The 19317-nt window shown below is 45.0% G+C and overlaps 1 protein-coding gene across 1 annotated transcript in view; it reads right to left on the bottom strand.

The window, feature by feature from the left end:
- Positions 1-3057: 3057 nt before the first annotated feature.
- SEC22C (SEC22 homolog C, vesicle trafficking protein) overlaps positions 3058-19317 on the bottom strand; it is a 52759-nt gene continuing 36499 nt past the window's right edge. Inside the window, exons 7-8 of the mRNA XM_082259272.1 lie at positions 12755-12820; positions 3058-3445 (exon numbers count right to left, since the gene is read on the bottom strand). Coding sequence (XP_082115398.1) covers positions 3245-3445; positions 12755-12820 — 267 coding nt within the window. The 3' untranslated portion in view covers positions 3058-3244. The remainder of the gene's footprint in view (positions 3446-12754; positions 12821-19317) is intronic.

The raw sequence follows: 19317 nt of genomic DNA, 5'->3' as shown, positions 1-19317 counted from the left end.
CAGGCGGCTGATGTAAACAAGCTGCCTGTCATTCTCCCCTGTGTAGAAAAAATGATCATAGGGTTCTACTATGTAGGACCGTTGATCATTGTTCCTACACCTCAAGCCACAGCCAATCACAGTTAGAATCACGCCCCTAGGGACACACACAGCCCCTCCCTCTCAAATAAAGTTAACCCCTTCACTGCCAGTGTAATTTTACAGTAACAGTGCATATATATAGCACTGATTACTGTAGAAATGTCACTGGTAACCCCAAAAGTGTCAAAAATGTCAGTCAAGGGTCCGATCTGTCCGCCGCAATGTTGCAGTACCGCAAAAAAAATCGCAGATCGCCTACACGTTAAAAAAAAAAACAACAAAAATGACAAAAATCTTTCCCTTAGTAAGTAAACGCGATAACTTTTGCGCAAACCAATCAAAATACGCTTTTTGCGATTTTTTTTTACCAAACATATGTAGCAGAAAACAAATTGGCCAAAAATGTTAAAAAATTTAGATTTTTACATTTTTTGGGGGGGAATTTCATATAAAAAATGTGAAAAATATTGTTATTTTTGCAAAATTGACGCTCTTTTTTTGTTTATAGCGCATGATCAAAAAAATCGCACAGGTGATCAAATACCACCAAAAGAAAGCTCTGTTTGTGGAAAAAAAAAAAAAAGGACGTCAAATTCGTTTAGGTACAGCGCCGCACGACTGCACAATTGTCCGTTAAAGTCACGCAGTGCCGAATCGCAAAATACCCCCTGGTCAGGAAGGGGGTAAAATCTTCCGGGGCTTAAGTGGTTAAAGCCATTTCTTCATTTCCAATGACTGCCAGGAAGATACCCCAACATTTATATCCAAAGAGGTAGAACAGACACCGTCATCCAATCACCATGGAATGCGTAGATGTTAATTGTTGAAGAATAGGATAGGAAGTATGAAAGTTAAATGTACATTTTGGACAGACAGGACTACTGGTTCACAAGAGGCCATCTACATCAAACTAAAACAATCGTCCCTGAACAGGGGTGGGGGCTTCAACACCATCTTTCTTCTACATATAGTGCAAGTTGAACATCTCTACACCAGGGGTTAGTTTACACCTTCGGCCGTGTAAATCAAAGGATTACCACCAATGCAGAATTCTTGACATCTGCCTCACAAGAGGCGTAAAAGAGACCATCTATTCCATACTGGAACAATTATCCCTGAATGGGGGTGGGGGCCTTCAACACTATCTGTCTTCCACATACAATGTCGTTTTAACATCCCCACCCCCCGGCAATGTGACAGTTCACCCCTTCAGCTGTGTAAATCAAAGGATTAACACCTACGCAGACTTCCTAAAACTAAGGATGGGATTGTGTAACTAGAACAGGGTACTTCCGAAACTTTCAGACCTGCCACCCTGATCCTGGAAATCAACATCTACACCTTCCATGGTGAATGGTTGAAAATATTTGCCTATGTGGTTATCAATGTTGGGGTATCTTCCTGACACTCATTAGAACTAAAGAAGTGGCTTGGAGAAGCTACAAAACATCTTCAACATTACAGACTCTGACCAACTACTAAAAGGTATGATTTTGGAACCTGTCTGTGGAAAGTCGTACCCATTTAGCCTCAAAAGCATATCTTAAGGTCAGGTACTGAAGTTGGATGACAACATCTTTCTCACAGCTCAGGGCTCTGTGCACACCACTCAAGTTCCTCTACACCAGGGGTCTTCAAACCTTTTAAACAAAGGGCTGGTTTACTGTCCTTCAGACTTTAGGGGGGCGGAGTGGCCAGTGGAAGAAGAAAATGCCCCAGCATGAGTAAAAAAAATGAAATAGTGCCTGTAGTCAGTAGAAGGAGGAATAGTGCCTAACTGTTTATATCAGTGGAAGGAATTATGCTCCATTGTTGGTGTCAGTTGGAGGAATAGTGTCCCATCATTGGTGTCAGTGGAAGAAAAACACCCTTTTCTTGGTGTCAGCAAGAGGAATGGTTCCCCACTGTTGGTGTCAGTGGAAGGAACGGTGCCCCCTTGTTGGTGTCAGTGAGAGGAATAGTGCTGTATCAATGGGATAAAAAGTGCCCCATCATTGGTGTCAATGGGAGGAATAGTACCCCATCATTGGTGTCAGTGGGAGGAATAGTACCCCATCATTGGTGTCAGTGGGAGGAATAGTACCCCATCATTGGTATCAGTGGGAGGAATAGTACCCCATCATTGGTGTCAGGGGGGTAAAAAGTTCCCTATCATTGGAGTCAGTGGGCGGAATTGTGCCCCATCATTGATATCAGTAGGATTAATAGCACCCCATCATTGGTATCAATGGGAAGAATAGTGCCCCATAATTGGTATCAGTGGGAGGAATAGTGCCCACTTGTTGGTGCCAGTGGGAGGAATAGATAAAGGCAATCAAAGGGCACCATTCGGCCCACAGGCCACAGTTTGGAGATGACTGTTCTACACATTAAACAATGTTTTGATGTCATACACATTGTAGACCACCATCAAGGTAGGTGTAATGGTCAGCTGTCCACAACCTTTTGGCCATATTTTATAGCTCTGCCATAAACTAACTGATCTAGGTGCACAGTTGACACAACAGACTCTCCCAAAATGGTGGTGGGAGCCCATGACTTCAGACATTTACAGCTTGTAGATGCTATAGGTGTGAGCCTGATTTATCTATATTTTCTACAGCAATACATTTCAAATCAATTTTGAGACATATAGAGCAGGAACACATAAGTTTGTCTTCCTCTCAGCCCATGCTGCCGCTGGGCACAGGGGCATTAAGGAACAATTTTCTTGTATCCTAAATGAGGAGTAAAGTCGTGTTTTATGGAATTGGGAACTGGATCAGCTTCTTTTTGTTAAAGATGATTTCTCCACACAGATCTTTTGCAGGTTGACACGCCAGCACCAAACTCTTGATATATTGACACTTTGTTTTGCCAGGAAATTATTGCTGGAAATTTAATATTGGTGCCAGGGCCGCACTCTGATCCTGGTTGCAATACTCTGCAGGCTTGAATAAAAAAATGTCATAAATGCACTTTTTTATTTAATTGTTGGCGCACATTTATTACATTTTTTTTTAAAGGTGGATTATGCTTTGAAGGCCTCACATCCATGGGCCTCAAGTTAATACTTACACCACTGAGTCAGTTTATTGTTACATCAATCCACAGGAAGGTTTTTTTTTTCTCTTGTATTCTTACTTCTGTATAAAAATGAAAATCTGTACATCATTGGTTCCTCTTAAACTCCGCCCTCATTGTGCCTTTCCAGAGGTTTCCGTTCTACAATTTGCTGTGCCAAAAGGAGCGCCACGGAAGCGTGGAAGAGAATTTGCCAGACGTTGCGCAGTCCATATAAATATACATTACACAAACAGATCACCAAAACAAGTCCCAAGGCTTTCCCTGCCCGTGCCGGAGAGTAGAAGAGATACAGGTAACACTGCAAAAGGGAAAAAGATTAAAATTAGGTTTTACATTTGAGGTGCGGACAGACATTTTTATTAGCTAAAGAATTGAGAAAATTGTGGGAGTTGGGTATATCTTGTAGGCTTGAGGAACGAAGGTATACGTAGATTTATGCACAGTATATCGGATGCCTACGGAAAACTGATATTTCCATTTTAGGTGAAGAGCAGAGAACTTCTTTTATTACTAGGACTTTACACCCCTCCAGGACCAGGCCAGGAAATCTTCATTCTCAGGACAGCTACGAGGGGATCTTTTTTTACTCCCGCCTCCAACACCAAGCTAAGGAAGTGTTTATTTCCACTGATGATGGGACATTTTCTACTCCAACTGACCACAATACAGCCCCCCCCCTAAAATTCCTAAGATTCCTCCCACTGACACCAGTGATGGGGCACTATTCCTCCCAGTGATACCAATGATGGGGCACTATTCCTCCCACTGACACCAATGATGAGGCACTATTCCTCCCACTAATACCAATGATGGGACACTATTCCTCCCACTGACACCAATGATGGGACACTATTCCTCCCACTGACACCAATGATGGGACACTTTTCCTCCCACTGACACCAATGATGGGACACTATTCCTCCCACTGATACCAATGATGGGACACTATTCCTCCCACTAATACCAATGATGGGACACTATTCCTCCCACTGACACCAATGATGGGACACTATTCCTCCCACTGACACCAATGATGGGACACTATTCCTCCCACTGACACCAATGATGGGACACTTTTCCTCCCACTGACACCAATGATGGGGCACTATTCCTCCCACTGATACTAATAATGGGGCACTATTCCTCCCACTGACACCAATGATGGGGCACTATTCCTCCCACTGACACCAATGATGGGACACTATTCCTCCCACTGATACCAATGAGGGGGCACTATTCCTCCCACTGACACCAATGATGGGGCACTATTCCTCCCACTGACACCAATGATGGGACACTATTCCTCCCACTGATACCAATGAGGGGACACTATTCCTCCCACTGATACCAATGAGGGGGCACTATTCCTCCCACTGACACCAATGATGGGGCACTATTCCTCCCACTGACACCAATGATGGGACACTATTCCTCCCACTGACACCAATGATGGGACACTATTCCTCCCACTGACACCAATGATGGGGCACTATTCCTCCCACTGATACCAATGATGGGGCACTATTCCTCCCACTGATACCAATGATGGGACACTATTCCTCCAATTGATACCAATGATGGGACACTATTCCTCCCATTAATTCCAATGATGGGACACTATTCCTCCCACTGACACCAATGATGGGACACTATTACTCCCACTGACACCAATGATGGGGACACTATTCCTCCCACTAATACCAATGATGGGACACTATCCCTCCCACTGTTACCAATGATGGGGCACTATTCCTCTCACTGTTACCAATGATGGGACACTATCCCTCCCACTGTTACCAATGATGGGTCACTATTCCTCTCACTGTTACCAATGATAGGGCACTATTCCTCCCACTAATACCAATGATGGGGCACTATTACCCCCTATTGATACCAATGATGGGGTACTATTCCTCCCATTGATACCAATGATGGGGCACTATTCCTCCCACTGATGCAAATGATGGGGCACTATTCCTCCCATTGATACCAAAGATGGGGCACTATTCCTCCTACTGATACCAATAATGGGGCACTGACACCAATATTGGGGCACTATTCTCCCCACTGACACCAGCCATGGGGAATGATTCCTCCCACTGACACCAATCATCGGGCACTATTCCCCCACTGACACCAACAACGGGCACTATTCATCCTACTGATAGCAGAGATGGGGAACTATTCCTCCCACTGACACCAATGATGGGGCACTATTCCTTCCACTGATACCAATAATGGGGCGCTATTCCTTCCAATGATACCAATAATGGGGCACTATTCCTCCTCCTGATACCAATGATGGGGCACTATTCCTCCTCCTGATACCAATGATGGGGCACTATTCCTCCTCCTACTGTTCATTGGGGTCTATGTAATTTTTTTTTTACTCTCACCACCAACACCGAGCCTAAGTGCCTATTCCCACTGATGCTGGGACATGTTCTACTCCCACTGGCCACAATCCAGCTCACCTAAAATCTGAAGGAAAATAAACTGTCTCTTATTTTAGAGAGTTTGGAGACCCCTGCACTAGACCAACTAATCTCAACCAGGTTTCCTCCAGAAGTTACTAGGGGGTTCCATGAGCTGTGGTTGATTTATTTCCCATTTATTGGTGCCTACAAGATGGGCAGACAAGACGCTGCTCTGCCAGGTATTTGGGAACTGCCAGAAACCCAGTAACATTTCTATGCATGCACACAAATAAAGCAGATACCAGAAACAGGGGCGTGTGTGCGTATTCGCAGAAATCCCCCACTCTACCAGCTAAACACTGGCTAGGCACACATTTAACCATTTGATCACCCCTAGATGTTTAACACCTTCTCAGCTAGTGTCATTAGTACAGTGACTGTCACTATACTAATGACACTGGCTGAGAAGGGGTTAAACACTAGGCATATTTTTAGCACTGATCACTGTATTAGTGTCACTGGTTCCCACAAAGTGTCAGAAGTGTCAGTTAGTGTCTGTTTGTCCACCACAATATTGCAGTCCTGCTATAAGTCGCTGATCGTTGCCATTACTAGTATAAAAAATATAATTAAATTAAAAATACATGAATATATCTCATAGTTTGTAGACGCCATAATGTTCGTGTAAACCAATCTATATACGCTTATTGGGATTTTTTTTTTTTTTTCCCCAAAAACATGTAGCAGAATACATATTGGCCTACATTGATTAAGAAATAAGATTTTTTACTTTTTTTATTGGATTATTGGATGTGTTTTATAGCAGAAAGTAGAAAATATTGTTTTTTTTATTTCAAAATTGTCCGTCTTTTTTTTTGTTTATAGCGCCAAAAATATAAACCTCAGTGGTGATCAAATACCACCAAAAGAAAGCTCTATTTGTGGGGAAGAAAAATGATATCAATTTTATTTGGGTACAGCGTGCAATTGTCAGATAAAGTAACGCAGTGGCACGTTGCAAAATAAAAATGGCCTGGTCATGAAGAGGGGTAAATCTTCCGGAGGTCAAGTGGTTAACGTGTTCACGTTATTTTCAACATTTATAAAATCTGCAGATTTAATTAACCACTTGCCTCCCGCCGAAAGTACATCTACTGCGGCGGTCAGCCCCTCCTGGGCAAAGTGACATACCGGTACGTCACTCACCCACGAGCCTCTAGGGGGCGAGCGCGCGCATGCCGGAGGCACGCTCCCGCCCCTGCTTGTTCTCTGACATCCCCGCGTGAGTGACCGGCGGCTCCGATGTCCGTCGGCCACTCGCGATCTCCCACTGGAGAGGGAGAAAGGCAGGCGGCTGATGTAAACAAAGCCGCCTGTCATTCTCTCTGGTGTAACAGCCGAGATCATACGATCCTGCTATGTAGGATCGTATGTCTCTGTGGTTACATCACAAGCCACGCCCCTTGACAGTTTTAATCACGTCCCTAGGGACACACTTAAACCCTTGATCACTAATAAAGTTAACCCCTTCCCTGCCAGTGTCATTTTTACAGTAACAGTGCATATTTATAGCACTGATTACTGTAGTAATGTCACTGGTACCCCCAAAAGTGTCAAAAATGTCAGTCAGGGGTCCGATCTGTCCGCCGCAATGTCGCAGTCCCGCAAAAAAAAAACAACGCAGATCGCCGCCATTACTCGTTAAAAAAAAAAACAATAAAAATGACCTAAATCTTTCCCGTAGTTAGTAAACGCAATAACTTTTGCGAAAACCAATTAAAATCCGCTTATTGCGATTTTTTTTTACCAAAAATATGTAGCAGAAAACAAATTGGCCTGAAATGATAAAAAATTTAGATTTTTACATTTTTTTCTTTGAGAATTTCATATAAAAAAAATGTAAAAAATATTGTTATTTTTTCAAAATTGTCGCAGTTTTTTTGTTTATAGCGCAAAAAGTAAAAATCGCACAGGTGATCAAATACCACCAAAAGAAAGCTCTGTTTGTGGGAAAAAAAGGACGTCAATTTCATTTGGGTACAGCGCTGCATGACCGCGCAATTGTCCGTTAAAGTCACGCAGTGCCGAATCGCAAAATAGGCCCTGGTCTTTGAGCAGCCAAATCCTGCGGGGCTTAAGTGGTTAAAAATGATCCTTGCTGATCCTGTCGTGAAGATCCTTCCTCAGGCACCTCCTGCTATAGGTTGCCGGCGCTCTCTGTCTTCTAATTGTGCTCCTGAGCTGTCACCTTATCACATGCGCCCCCTGGTGGAGACTACAGGCAGTTTGACACACATTGCACAGGCATGGTCCCATGTCATCATCAGACAGATAGCCCAATGATTTGCAATGACAGAAAGTGTCTGAAAGAGGCTGGAGGAGACCAGCAACACTGAAATTGGAAAAGAAATGGCAATTGAGAACAGAGCAAACTAAATGTCAAACAGCTAGTTAAAGAAGTTTGACTCTTAGATGGCGTGGGAGGGGGAAGGGAGGGGAAAGGGGGGGGGGGGGTACATCACCATCTGATATTTTCAGGCACAGATTAATGAAATCTTGTTATAACAAAACTGCAAGTCAGCAATAAACGGCATCCTTTACAGAGCGCTAAACCAACACTAATCCTCACTGACATACATCAGATTTATGGCAATTAGCCGCTGGCGCTGTCAGATCTTTACATTAAAGGCATGTGCAGTCCGTGAGAAGATTCCGAAATAATAAAATGATTTGCTGCGGCTTGCTATTTTATTAGGAAGAGTTGTAAGAAGACAAGAACTTTGAACATAGAAATAAATAAAAAAGTGTCATCCTGCTCCAAATGAGTCTTTTATAGCAATGATTTATAGCTCTAACATATTCTGTAGTGCTGTACAGTACACCAGAGGAGCTTACACTCTAATGTCCCCCCCACAGTCACACACTATTATTATACATTTATATAGCCCTGACATATACCGCAGTGCTGTACAGAGAGCACTGAGCCAATCACATCAGTCTCTGCACCAGAGAAGCTTACATTCTAATGTCCTCCCCCCCTCCGTCACACACTATTATTATTATACATGTATATAGCTCTAACATATACCGCAGTGCTGTACAGAGAGCACTGAGCCAATCACATCAGTCTCTGCAACAGAGGAGCTTACACTCCAATGCCCCCCCCCCCCCCAATCACACATTATTATTATTATACATTTATATAGCCCTGACATATACCGCAGTGCTGTACAGAGATCACTCAGCCAGTCACATCAGTCTCTGTACCAGAGGAGCTTACACTCTAATGTTCCCCTACAGTGACACACTAATATTACTATTGTTATAATTTAAATAGCTCTGACATATACCGCAGGGCTGTGCAGAGATCTCTGAGACAATCATATCAGTCTCTGCACCAGAGGAGCTTACACTCCAATGCCCCCCCCCCCTCCATCACACACTATTATTATTATACATTTATATAGCTCATATAAAGCAGTGCTGTACAGAGAACACTGAGCCAGTCACATCAGTGTCTGTACCCAAGGAGCTTACAATCTAATGTCCCCCCTCAGTCACACACTATCATATATTTATATGGCTCTGACATATACTGCAGCGCTGTACAGAGAACACTGAGACAATCATATAAATCTCTGCACCAGAGGAGCTTACATTCTAAAATCCTCTCCACAATCACATGCTATTATTATACATTTAAAAAGCTCTGACATATGCCGCAGTGCTGTACAGAGAACACTGAGCCAGTCACACCAGTACAGAGAATACTGAGCCAGTCACACCAGTACAGAGAATACTGAGCCAGTCACACCAGTACAGAGAATACTGAGCCAGTCACACCAGTAAAGAGAATACTGAGCCAGTCACACCAGTAAAGAGAATACTGAGCCAGTCACACCAGTACAGAGAATACTGAGCCAGTCACACCAGTACAGAGAATACTGAGCCAGTCACACCAGTACAGAGAATACTGAGCCAGTCACACCAGTAAAGAGAATACTGAGCCAGTCACACCAGTAAAGAGAATACCGAGCCAGTCACACCAGTAAAGAGAATACTGAGCCATTCACGCCAGTACAGAGAATACTGAGCCAGTCACGCCAGTAAAGAGAATACTGAGCCAGTCACACCAGTACAGAGAATACTGAGCCAGTCACACCAGTACAGAGAATACTGAGCCAGTCACACCAGTAAAGAGAATACTGAGCCAGTCACACCAGTAAAGAGAATACTGAGCCAGTCACACCATTAAAGAGAATACTGAGCCAGTCACACCAGTAAAGAGAATACTGAGCCAGTCACACCAGTACAGAGAATACTGAGCCAGTCACACCAGTACAGAGAATACTGAGCCAGTCACACCAGTACAGAGAATACTGAGCCAGTCACACCAGTAAAGAGAATACTGAGCCAGTCACACCAGTAAAGAGAATACTGAGCCAGTCACACCAGTACAGAGAATACTGAGCCAGTCACACCAGTACAGAGAATACTGAGCCAGTCACACCAGTACAGAGAATACTGAGCCAGTCACACCAGTACAGAGAATACTGAGCCAGTCACACCAGTACAGAGAATACTGAGCCAGTCACACCAGTACAGAGAATACTGAGCCAGTCACACCAGTACAGAGAATACTGAGCCAGTCACACCAGTACAGAGAATACTGAGCCAGTCACACCAGTCTCTGTAACAGAGGAGCTTACACTCTAATATCCCAATCCCCCCCCCCCCACTATTATTATTATACATTTATATAGCTCTGACATATACCACAGTGCTGTACAGAGAACAGTACACTCTAATACCCCCCCCCCCCCCCCAGTCACATGAATCTCTGCACTCAAGGAGCTTACACTCTAATGTCTCCTCACAGTCACACACTACTATTATACCGTTATATAGATGTGATGCATACTGCTATACATCACATCAGTCTGTGTACCAGAAGAGCTTGCAATGTAATGCCCCCCCCCCCCCCACAGTCACACACTGTTATTATTGTTATACATTTATATATCTCTGACATAAACTGCAGGGCTGTACAGAGATCACTGAGCCAGTCACATTAGTCTCTGTACCAGAAGAGCTTATATATAAAGGGCAGTGGAAAGCCTGAGGGTCCCGGCTTACTTTGCCCTGTGCCTGAAGATGCTTTGGCAGTGGCGAGTGACGGCCGAGGAAATTAAGTCTCTTCCTAGGAAGGCCCTGGAGAGGAGGGTTGTTAAATCTGCCTTTAGCAAGCCACTGGCCTTGAGGGATTGCCCAGGCCTTGTTATGAGGGAGGGTCTGCGTTTGATTAATCTGGAGAGAATCTCTTTAAAGTTTTGGGATTTGGCCTGGCTCTCGTTCCATGGCAGACTCTATGTGAAGGGCAACTTGAAGCATCGCTCTGCAGAGAAGCGTGGTTGTCCAAGAGTGGAGTGTGGCGGTGTGGAGGAGACGATGGATCATTTCTTGCTTCAGTGCCCCTTTAATATAGAAGTCTATAAGGGGGTGGGTGGGACTCTGGGTATCCCTTTCGTTTCCCGCTTGAGTTATGCGGAGTGGTCGTACGAGTCTTTTGAGACACATCAGGATTTTGATTTTGAGACACTTTTTTTTTTTAGTTAGCTTAGTAGTCTGTTACTTCACATGGAATGCATGGTGTCAGGTTTCCACTCGGAAAAATATCCTTCCTGTTGAGGTGGTGGTGCACAACATTCTGGGTTGAGGTTGGGAAGATTCGGGGTCTTGAGAAGGACAGGTGGTGGCCGGGACTCTGGACAAATGCATGAAGGAATATCAGGTCCCCGTAGCTGCTGTCTGTCAGTCTCTGGGTGTGTGGCCTTTCTTTCTGTCCTTTCACGTCCCCTAGATTTTTTTAAAAGATTGGATTTTTGGAAAAAGGCTGCATGCATGGGATCAATGTGTGATCGTTTCTGAGCCTGAGGGGGTGTTTAGGTGGAGGTCAGGGCTTTGTTGAGTAAATCATGATAATAATATGAAAATCTGTCTGGTTGGTATATTTAGTTTTCCTTGTTTTTTTTTTATGGCAAAAAAAGCAGTTTTCTGTTTCTATGCTGATGTAAGCTATTTTTGTTTATTTTATATTTTTATATATTTTATATATATATGTAAATATGTTTTTATTATGTTTGTAAGATTTTTAATAAGCAAAAACGTACAACGTGTCCCCCCCCACAGTCACACACTATTATTATTATACATTTATATAGCTCTGACATATACCGTGGTGCTGTACAGAGAATACTGAGCCAGTCATATCAGTCTCTGTACCAGAGGAGCTTACGCTCTAATGCGCCCCCCCCCCCTCCACACACACTATTATTATTATAATACACATATACATAAATATATATATATATAGCGCTGATTTATACTGCAGCACTGTGCAGAGAACATGCAGCCACCTACATCAGTCTCTGCACCCATGGAGCTTACACTCTAATGCCCCCCCCACACATTATAATTATTATAATACATATATATATATATATATAGCGCTGATATATACTGCAGCCCTGTACAGGGAACATGCAGCCACCTACATCAGTCTCTGCACCCATGGAGCTTACACTCTAATGCCCCCCCCCCCCCCCACACACACACACACACACTATTATTATTATAATACACATATATATATATATATATATATATATATATATATATATATATATAGCGCTGATATATACTTCAGTGCTGTACAGAGAACATGCAGCCACCTACATCAGTCTCTGCACCCAAGGAGCTTACACTCTAATGCCCCCCTACAGTCACACACTAATATTACTATTGTTATACATTTATATAGCTCTGACATATACCGCAGTGCTGTACAGAGATCACTGAGCCAGTCACATGAGTCACTGTACCAGAGGAGCTTACACTCTAATACACCCCCCTCCCCAGTCACCAGAGGAGCTTACACTCTAATGTCCTCTCCCCCACAGTCACACATTTTTATTATTATACGTTCTTATAGTGCTGACATATACCGCAGTGCTGTACAGAGATCTCTGAGCCGGTCACAGGTGTTGTCCCAAGAAGGCTCACACTCTAATGTCCTCATCACATTACTTACAGTATATTATCTTCACAGGAAGCTTCATACAGGTGTGGGGATATAATATAAGGAGAGAGAAAGAAATCTCATCTACAAAATGCTACAAACTGCAACTTACCTGCGATATGCTTGCAAAGAAGGCTGCAAGAAAAGCCACAACTCTTCCTGTATTTTCATACCCGTCCTAAATAAAAAGCAATAAAGAAAGGTTTGAAATTTGATCTTGCAATGTTCTCTCCACCCAAAACCAATATTCCAGAGTTTAGCGGATTCTGAAGAGTTTAACCACCCAACAGGTTTTTTCCATCTCTTGAGGACTCTTTTGGGTAAAATCTCTGAGCCCCTGGTTTTGTACAACTGCTGTGCCCATTATGAGGGGTTCCCACCATCCCTGTGCTGAGTTCCCGGGTCTGTACACCTGCTGTGCCCATTATGAGGAGTTCCCACCATCCCTGTGCTGAGTTCCCGGGTCTGTACACCTGCTGTGCCCTTTATGAGGGGTTCCCACCATCCCTGTGCTGAGTTCCCGGGTCTGTACACCTGCTGTGCCCATTATGAGGGGTTAATTTTGTTTATTGAAAAATCTTACAAACAACAACTTATATACAATAAAACCATAATAAATAAATTAATAAATAACATATTTACAAAATAATTAAATATAACTATACAAAACCAAAAACCAAACAAGAACATAATAAATAAACCAAATTGCGCACAGCATAAACCCTACGAGAGAGCCAGACTAAGGAACATCACCGTCACCATGCATGTAGCCTTTTATCAAAAATATATTTTATCTGAAAATCTAGGGGAGTGAAGCAAGGACAGAAAGAAAAGCCGCACACCCCGAGATCAACAGGCAGCAGCTACAGAGTCCTGATATTCCTCCACGCCTTTATCCAGGCCTCCTGCTGCCACCTGTCTTTCTCAAGACCCCGAATCTTCCCAACCTCACCCAGAATGTTCTGCACCACCACCTCAACAGGGAGGATTTTACTCCGTAAGGATACCTGGCACCGTGCACTCCACGTGAAATAACGGACTACTACACTAACTAAAAAAAGTGTTTCCAAATCATAATCCCGGCGAGTCTGGAATGCCCCATACACCCACTCTGCATAACTCATATGGGGGAGGAAGGGTACACTCAGAGCCCTCCCTACCCTCTTGTACACCTCTATATTAAAAGGGCACTGAAGCAAAAAATGATCCATGGACTCCACCGCACCTCCACACTCTACTCTCGGGCAGCCACGATCACTCACAGAGAGAAACTTCAGGTTGCCCTTCACATATAGTTTTCCATGGAAAGCGAGCCAAGCCTGATCCCTAAACTTCATTGGGATTCTCTCCAAATTAATCAAACGCAAACCCTCCCCCAAAACTAGGCTTGGGCAATCCCTTAAGGCCAGTGGTTCGCAAAAAACAGAGCTCATGATCCGCTTCTCAAGAAGTTTCCTTGGAAGAGATCTGATCTCCCCTGCCGTTACTTGCCACTGCCGAAGTATTTTCAAACACGGGGCAACATAAGTCGGGAGCTTATCATGCTTGACCCTCAGGCTTTTCACTGGCCCACCATTTTCCCAGTTTCGCAGAAAGGGCCTAAACCAGGACTGGAAAATACCAACCCACCCAGGCGGTCTCTCTGCCAACATGTTACCAAGGTTGTACTTTACAAACATCAGAGAGAAAAAGACTACAGGGTTGATCATTCCTAGACCACCCTCCCGCCTAGGAAGATAAGTCACACTCCTTTTGACAAGGTTTATTCTGTTTCCCCATAACAGCTGGAAGAAACAACTATAGATCCTGGTATAGAGAGACACTGGCAAAATGCAGACAAAACTGACATACAGAAAAATTGGAATCAGGTAACCTTTGATCAGATCAACCTTTTCCCTTAAGGAAAACCGCCAACTTTTCCAGCTCGCCACCTTGGCATTGGCATTCTCCAGCCTGCTCACCCAATTTGCATGACCATAGTCACCTGGGCCAAATTCAATGCCTAGAACTCTAATTTTTTGTTGGGGCTCCGGGAAGTCATCCGGGAGAACAAAGCTCTCACCTTCCACACCCATCCAGAAAGCTTCACACTTGTCCTGGTTGACCTTTGAACCTGATGCTTCCGCATACTGCCTTGTCACTGAGACCACCTCCTGCGCTTCCCCAGTCCCAGAGACAAAAACAGAAACGTCATCAGCATAAGCCACAACCTTCAAAGGAGGCTCACCAGCGATGCCCAAAGGTACCCCACACAATGGTCCACTCTCTAGCCTTCTAATGAAGGGGTCGATTGCAAACGCATATAGCAGAGGACTCAAAGGACACCCCTGACGCACACCTGAGCCAACCACAAAGGGCTGCCCAACCCAACCATTAACCAGAGGAAAGCTTTCAGCCCCTTTGTACAAAATCTTGAGCCAATCAATGAAACCCCCCTCCAGGCCATACTTGCCAAGAAGGAGCCATAGGTACTCATGATTAACCCTATCAAAGGCCTTAGCCTGATCCAATGTCAGCAGATATTTACCCCAACCAGCAGCCCTACAACGCTCCAAGGCCTCCCGGACAGCTAACACAGCTGAGAAAGTGCTTCTACCCTGGATTGCGCAGTGCTGGTGATGGGATAACAAATCGCCTGCCACTGATGATAATCGCCAGAAAAAAATCTTTGCCAGTATCTTTCTATCGACATTAAGAAGGCTAATGGGGCGCCAATTCTCAATCATCGAAGGATCTTTGCCCTTTGACAGAAGAACCACTGCAGATTGCCTCATGGAAGGAGGGAGAGAACCCTCATGCAAACAGCCATTAAAAACCTCCGCAAGGAGTGAAGCCAGGATCTTCTTAAAACATTTATAAAATTCGGCTGTCAAACTATCTGGCCCTGGCGTTTTCCTGATGGCTAGTTTATCAATAGCCTGGATCACCTCATCTGCAGTGATTTCATCTGTCAAATTCATCAAAGGAACAATATTTTCCAGACCTGGCGTAGAGTCCAAAAAACTCAACATCCCTGTCCGATCAAGGTTCTTTCCTCCCAGGAGATCAGCATAGTATGACCTGACGACCTCCAGGATCCCTGACCTAGACTTCGTCAGAGAGCCCGTACTGTCCTTCAGGCCATTGACCGTCTTAACTGCTACGCTCTGTTTACAATTCTGGTAAGGGTCAAGCGAATGGTATTTCCCATAGTCCCTTTCCTGAACCAAAGAGGCGTGCCGGTCATATTGATGGGTCCTCAGGAGGAGCTTCACCTCAGAGATCGCCCCAGAATCTCCTCCATTCGATACAAGGCGGTCAAGTTTCCTCCGCAAACGCTGGTAGGTGATATACTTATCTTGCTGTCTCTTTCTCCCTATGGCCTTGAAAAGCCTAACAGTCCGCTGTTTTATAAGCTCCCACCATTCTGACTTACTGTTGCAAAAGTCTAGGATAGTTACCTGTGCCTGAAAAAATTCCTCAAAGGATTGTCTTACTTCCTCGTCATCCAGGAGGGCCGAATTCAATCTCCAGATACCCCTCCCCCTAGGTGGCACGCCTGAGGCATTCAGAGTCAAATATAGAATACAGTGATCAGAAAACTCCACTGCCCGACAAACAGGTGCCGAAAAAGCAGAGTCCTCCTTTAAAAAAAACCTATCTATCCTACTCTGACTATTACCTCGCTGAAAAGTGAACCCCGTGCTGTCTGGGCAGCGCTTAATGTGCACATCTACCAGACCTGCTTCCCTAACCATTGCATTTAGGAAAAGGCTGTCATAGCCCAGCTTATCTCTGAAACCTCTCCTGTCTTTAGGCCTAGTAATGGTGTTGAAGTCACCTCCAAAGATAACCTGCTGAGCCGTAAAAAGAAAAGGCTTAATCTTTGTAAAGAGGCATTTCCTGTCCCATTTTGTCTGGGGACCATAGATGTTAATCAGGCGCAGGTCCTGCCCCCTCACAGAGACATCCAAAATCATGCATCTCCCAATCTCTACCTCAATTACCCGTCGGCATGTTACCATACCGGAAAAAAGGACCGCAACCCCGCTGTAAGGCTCGGCCGCAAGAGACCAAAAGGAGGGACCACGCTTCCACTCCTTCTTTGCCAGATGTATATCAGCCAGATTACTGAGATGGGTCTCTTGCAAAAACAAAATGTCAGCATCAAACTCGCTGAGCAAAAATAAGGCCATATGACGAGCACTCACTGATTTTAAGCTGGCAACATTAATGGTTGCCACTTTTAACGGAGTGGGAACTGCCATTAGGATAATTGAGGCAGCCGTTTCTTAGCCTGACTACTCTCTCTCCCTGGAGAACCAGTGCGCTTCAATGCACCCTGGGACTCATCATCCATAGAAGACGCCGTACTCAACGAGTCCCATTCATCGTCATCATCTGACAGGACCCCAAACTTATTTTTCAAGGGCAAAACCTTAGGACTTTGGGCAACTGAACACCTTTTTTTTTTTCTTTTGCCCTTCTTCCTTTTCTCCTCCAACCATTCCACATCATCCTTGGACAAACTGCAAATTACAGTCTCCCCACTCTTAGCCTCCCCTTCACCCCCACTCTCCCTTACCTTATCTGCCACCAGGCCAGCCTCTTCACCATTTTCCCCACTCCTCTGCATCCCCTGGTCCCCAATAGAAGCCCTGAAATGTCGAGGGGGTGGGACTGGCACTGCACTTGATGCCCCTGCATCAGCACCTCTTGCGGCCTCTGCAATTTTGGAGGACATAGACACAGAAGGATTGGACACATTCTCGGTAACTGATACATGCAAACGCACAGACTGGGGCGCCACAGATTTGGAAGACACTGACACACTGGGAAATCACAGACTGGGAAGACACAGGCACACTAGGCAAACGCACAGACTGGGAAGACACAGGCACACTGGGCAAACGCACAGACTGGGAAGACACAGGCACACTAGGCAAACGCACAGACTGGGAAGACACAGGCACACTGGGCAAACGCACAGACTGGGAAGACACAGGCACACTGGGCAAACGCACAGACTGGGAAGACACAGGCACACTGGGCAAACGCACAGACTGGGAAGACACAGGCACACTGGGCAAACGCACAGACTGGGAAGACACAGGCACACTAGGCAAACGCACAGACTGGGAAGACACAGGCACACTGGGCATTGGCACAGACTCAGAGGGAATCGCAGGCACCCTAGCTGCTGAGCTCTGAGCATCCTCCATGTCCAGGCGGAAGAACTCTCTCATGAGCTCAGGCTGGTTATGCATTGCCTCGGGACACTGGCTATAAGGATGCCCAACCGAATTGCACAAGTTGCACCTTATAATGTTGCAATCCTTTGCCAAATGCCCTAAATCCTGACACAGAGAGCATTTCATCACTGGACAGGAGGATGCAAAGTGCCCTTTATCCCCACATTTATTACACAGTTTTGGCTGGCCTGGATAGAAGATGGTCAGTCTGTCCCTCCCCAGGAAAGCTGAGGATGGCAGATGCTGGATGACATTATCAATAACCCTCAGTTTTAGCTGCACAGACCATCCCCCCGTCCATATTCCTCGGTCATCCATAATTTTGTGTAAGGGGCTCAGGATGTCTCCATATCTCCTCAGCCATACAGATAAATCCCCTTGTGGTATGGACTCATTGCGCACAAGAATCGTCACCATTTTAATAAGTGGCTGACGTGACACAACTTTGGGGATGAGCCCTCTCCAGTCCGGCAGGCTCCTACACACATGCTCATATTTCTCCCAAAATATGTCCAAAGACTCCGGACGGATAAAGGACAAATCATACTCATAGGAGCCGGTCGGACTGATCAGGGCGAAGATATCTTCGGGTCTAAACCCCATCTGCAGAATCTTATCAACCACAGCTCTCCTATATGGGGGAATACCTTCGCCTTCCCATCTGAGCTGAACCACATTCCTCCTTTTAAATAGTGAGGAAGATAAACCATTTCCATGCTCCCCCCTACCAGATCCTGTAGCAGCACCAGCATAGGTTTTCCTCCCAGACATACCAGTAATTACAGCATTGTCCTTAGACACAGCCACACCTGCTGACAAGGAGCCTGAAACATCCCTTGCAGTCTTTGGAGCAGCAGAGACAAGACCCACCCCCTCCCCCTTCTCTAAGCACTCAGCTGCTTTCCTGGGTTCAATCACAGTTTTTTTTACTGCAGAATCCCCAACAGTTGTAGCACTACTGCTCCCAGCATCTCCTGCACCATTTTCAGGAACAACAGCTTTATTTGGGTCAGGAAAAGCCTTTGCAATGTCCGTGGTGCTCCTCTCTGCAGACACTTCAACCAAAAGCTCAAAGTTATTTTCAGTTTTCCCACCAATCGCATTTAAAGTTTTTTTAGCAGGTGCATCAGGTTGCACTGCATGCTGCACATTGTCTATGGGTGTGGGCTGACAGCCCATAGCACTACAACCCTCAGCAAGCACATTGTCATTAAAGTTCACATCACCACCTTGCACACACACTGTACCTGCTTGCTGTGTTGTTACCTCTGCAGTGTCATGGTTGATGGTGGGATCAAACTTCCTCCTGGTTGTTGCAGGCTTCATGGTGAATGTTCCTCTCTCCACAGGTCTCTCTTTCATAGGGCGAGGAACGGTATCCATCTCCTCATCTGAGGAATCCGCAGAAAAATGTAACTTTCTTCCATCCAGAGGGGTTTCCAGC

Source organism: Pelophylax lessonae (genome assembly GCF_965119305.1).
Source record: "Pelophylax lessonae genome assembly, chromosome: 5".
Lineage (NCBI taxonomy): Eukaryota > Metazoa > Chordata > Amphibia > Anura > Ranidae > Pelophylax > Pelophylax lessonae.
Note: the sequence above shows the minus strand (reverse complement) of the source record. Positions and strands in the feature narration are given on the sequence as shown.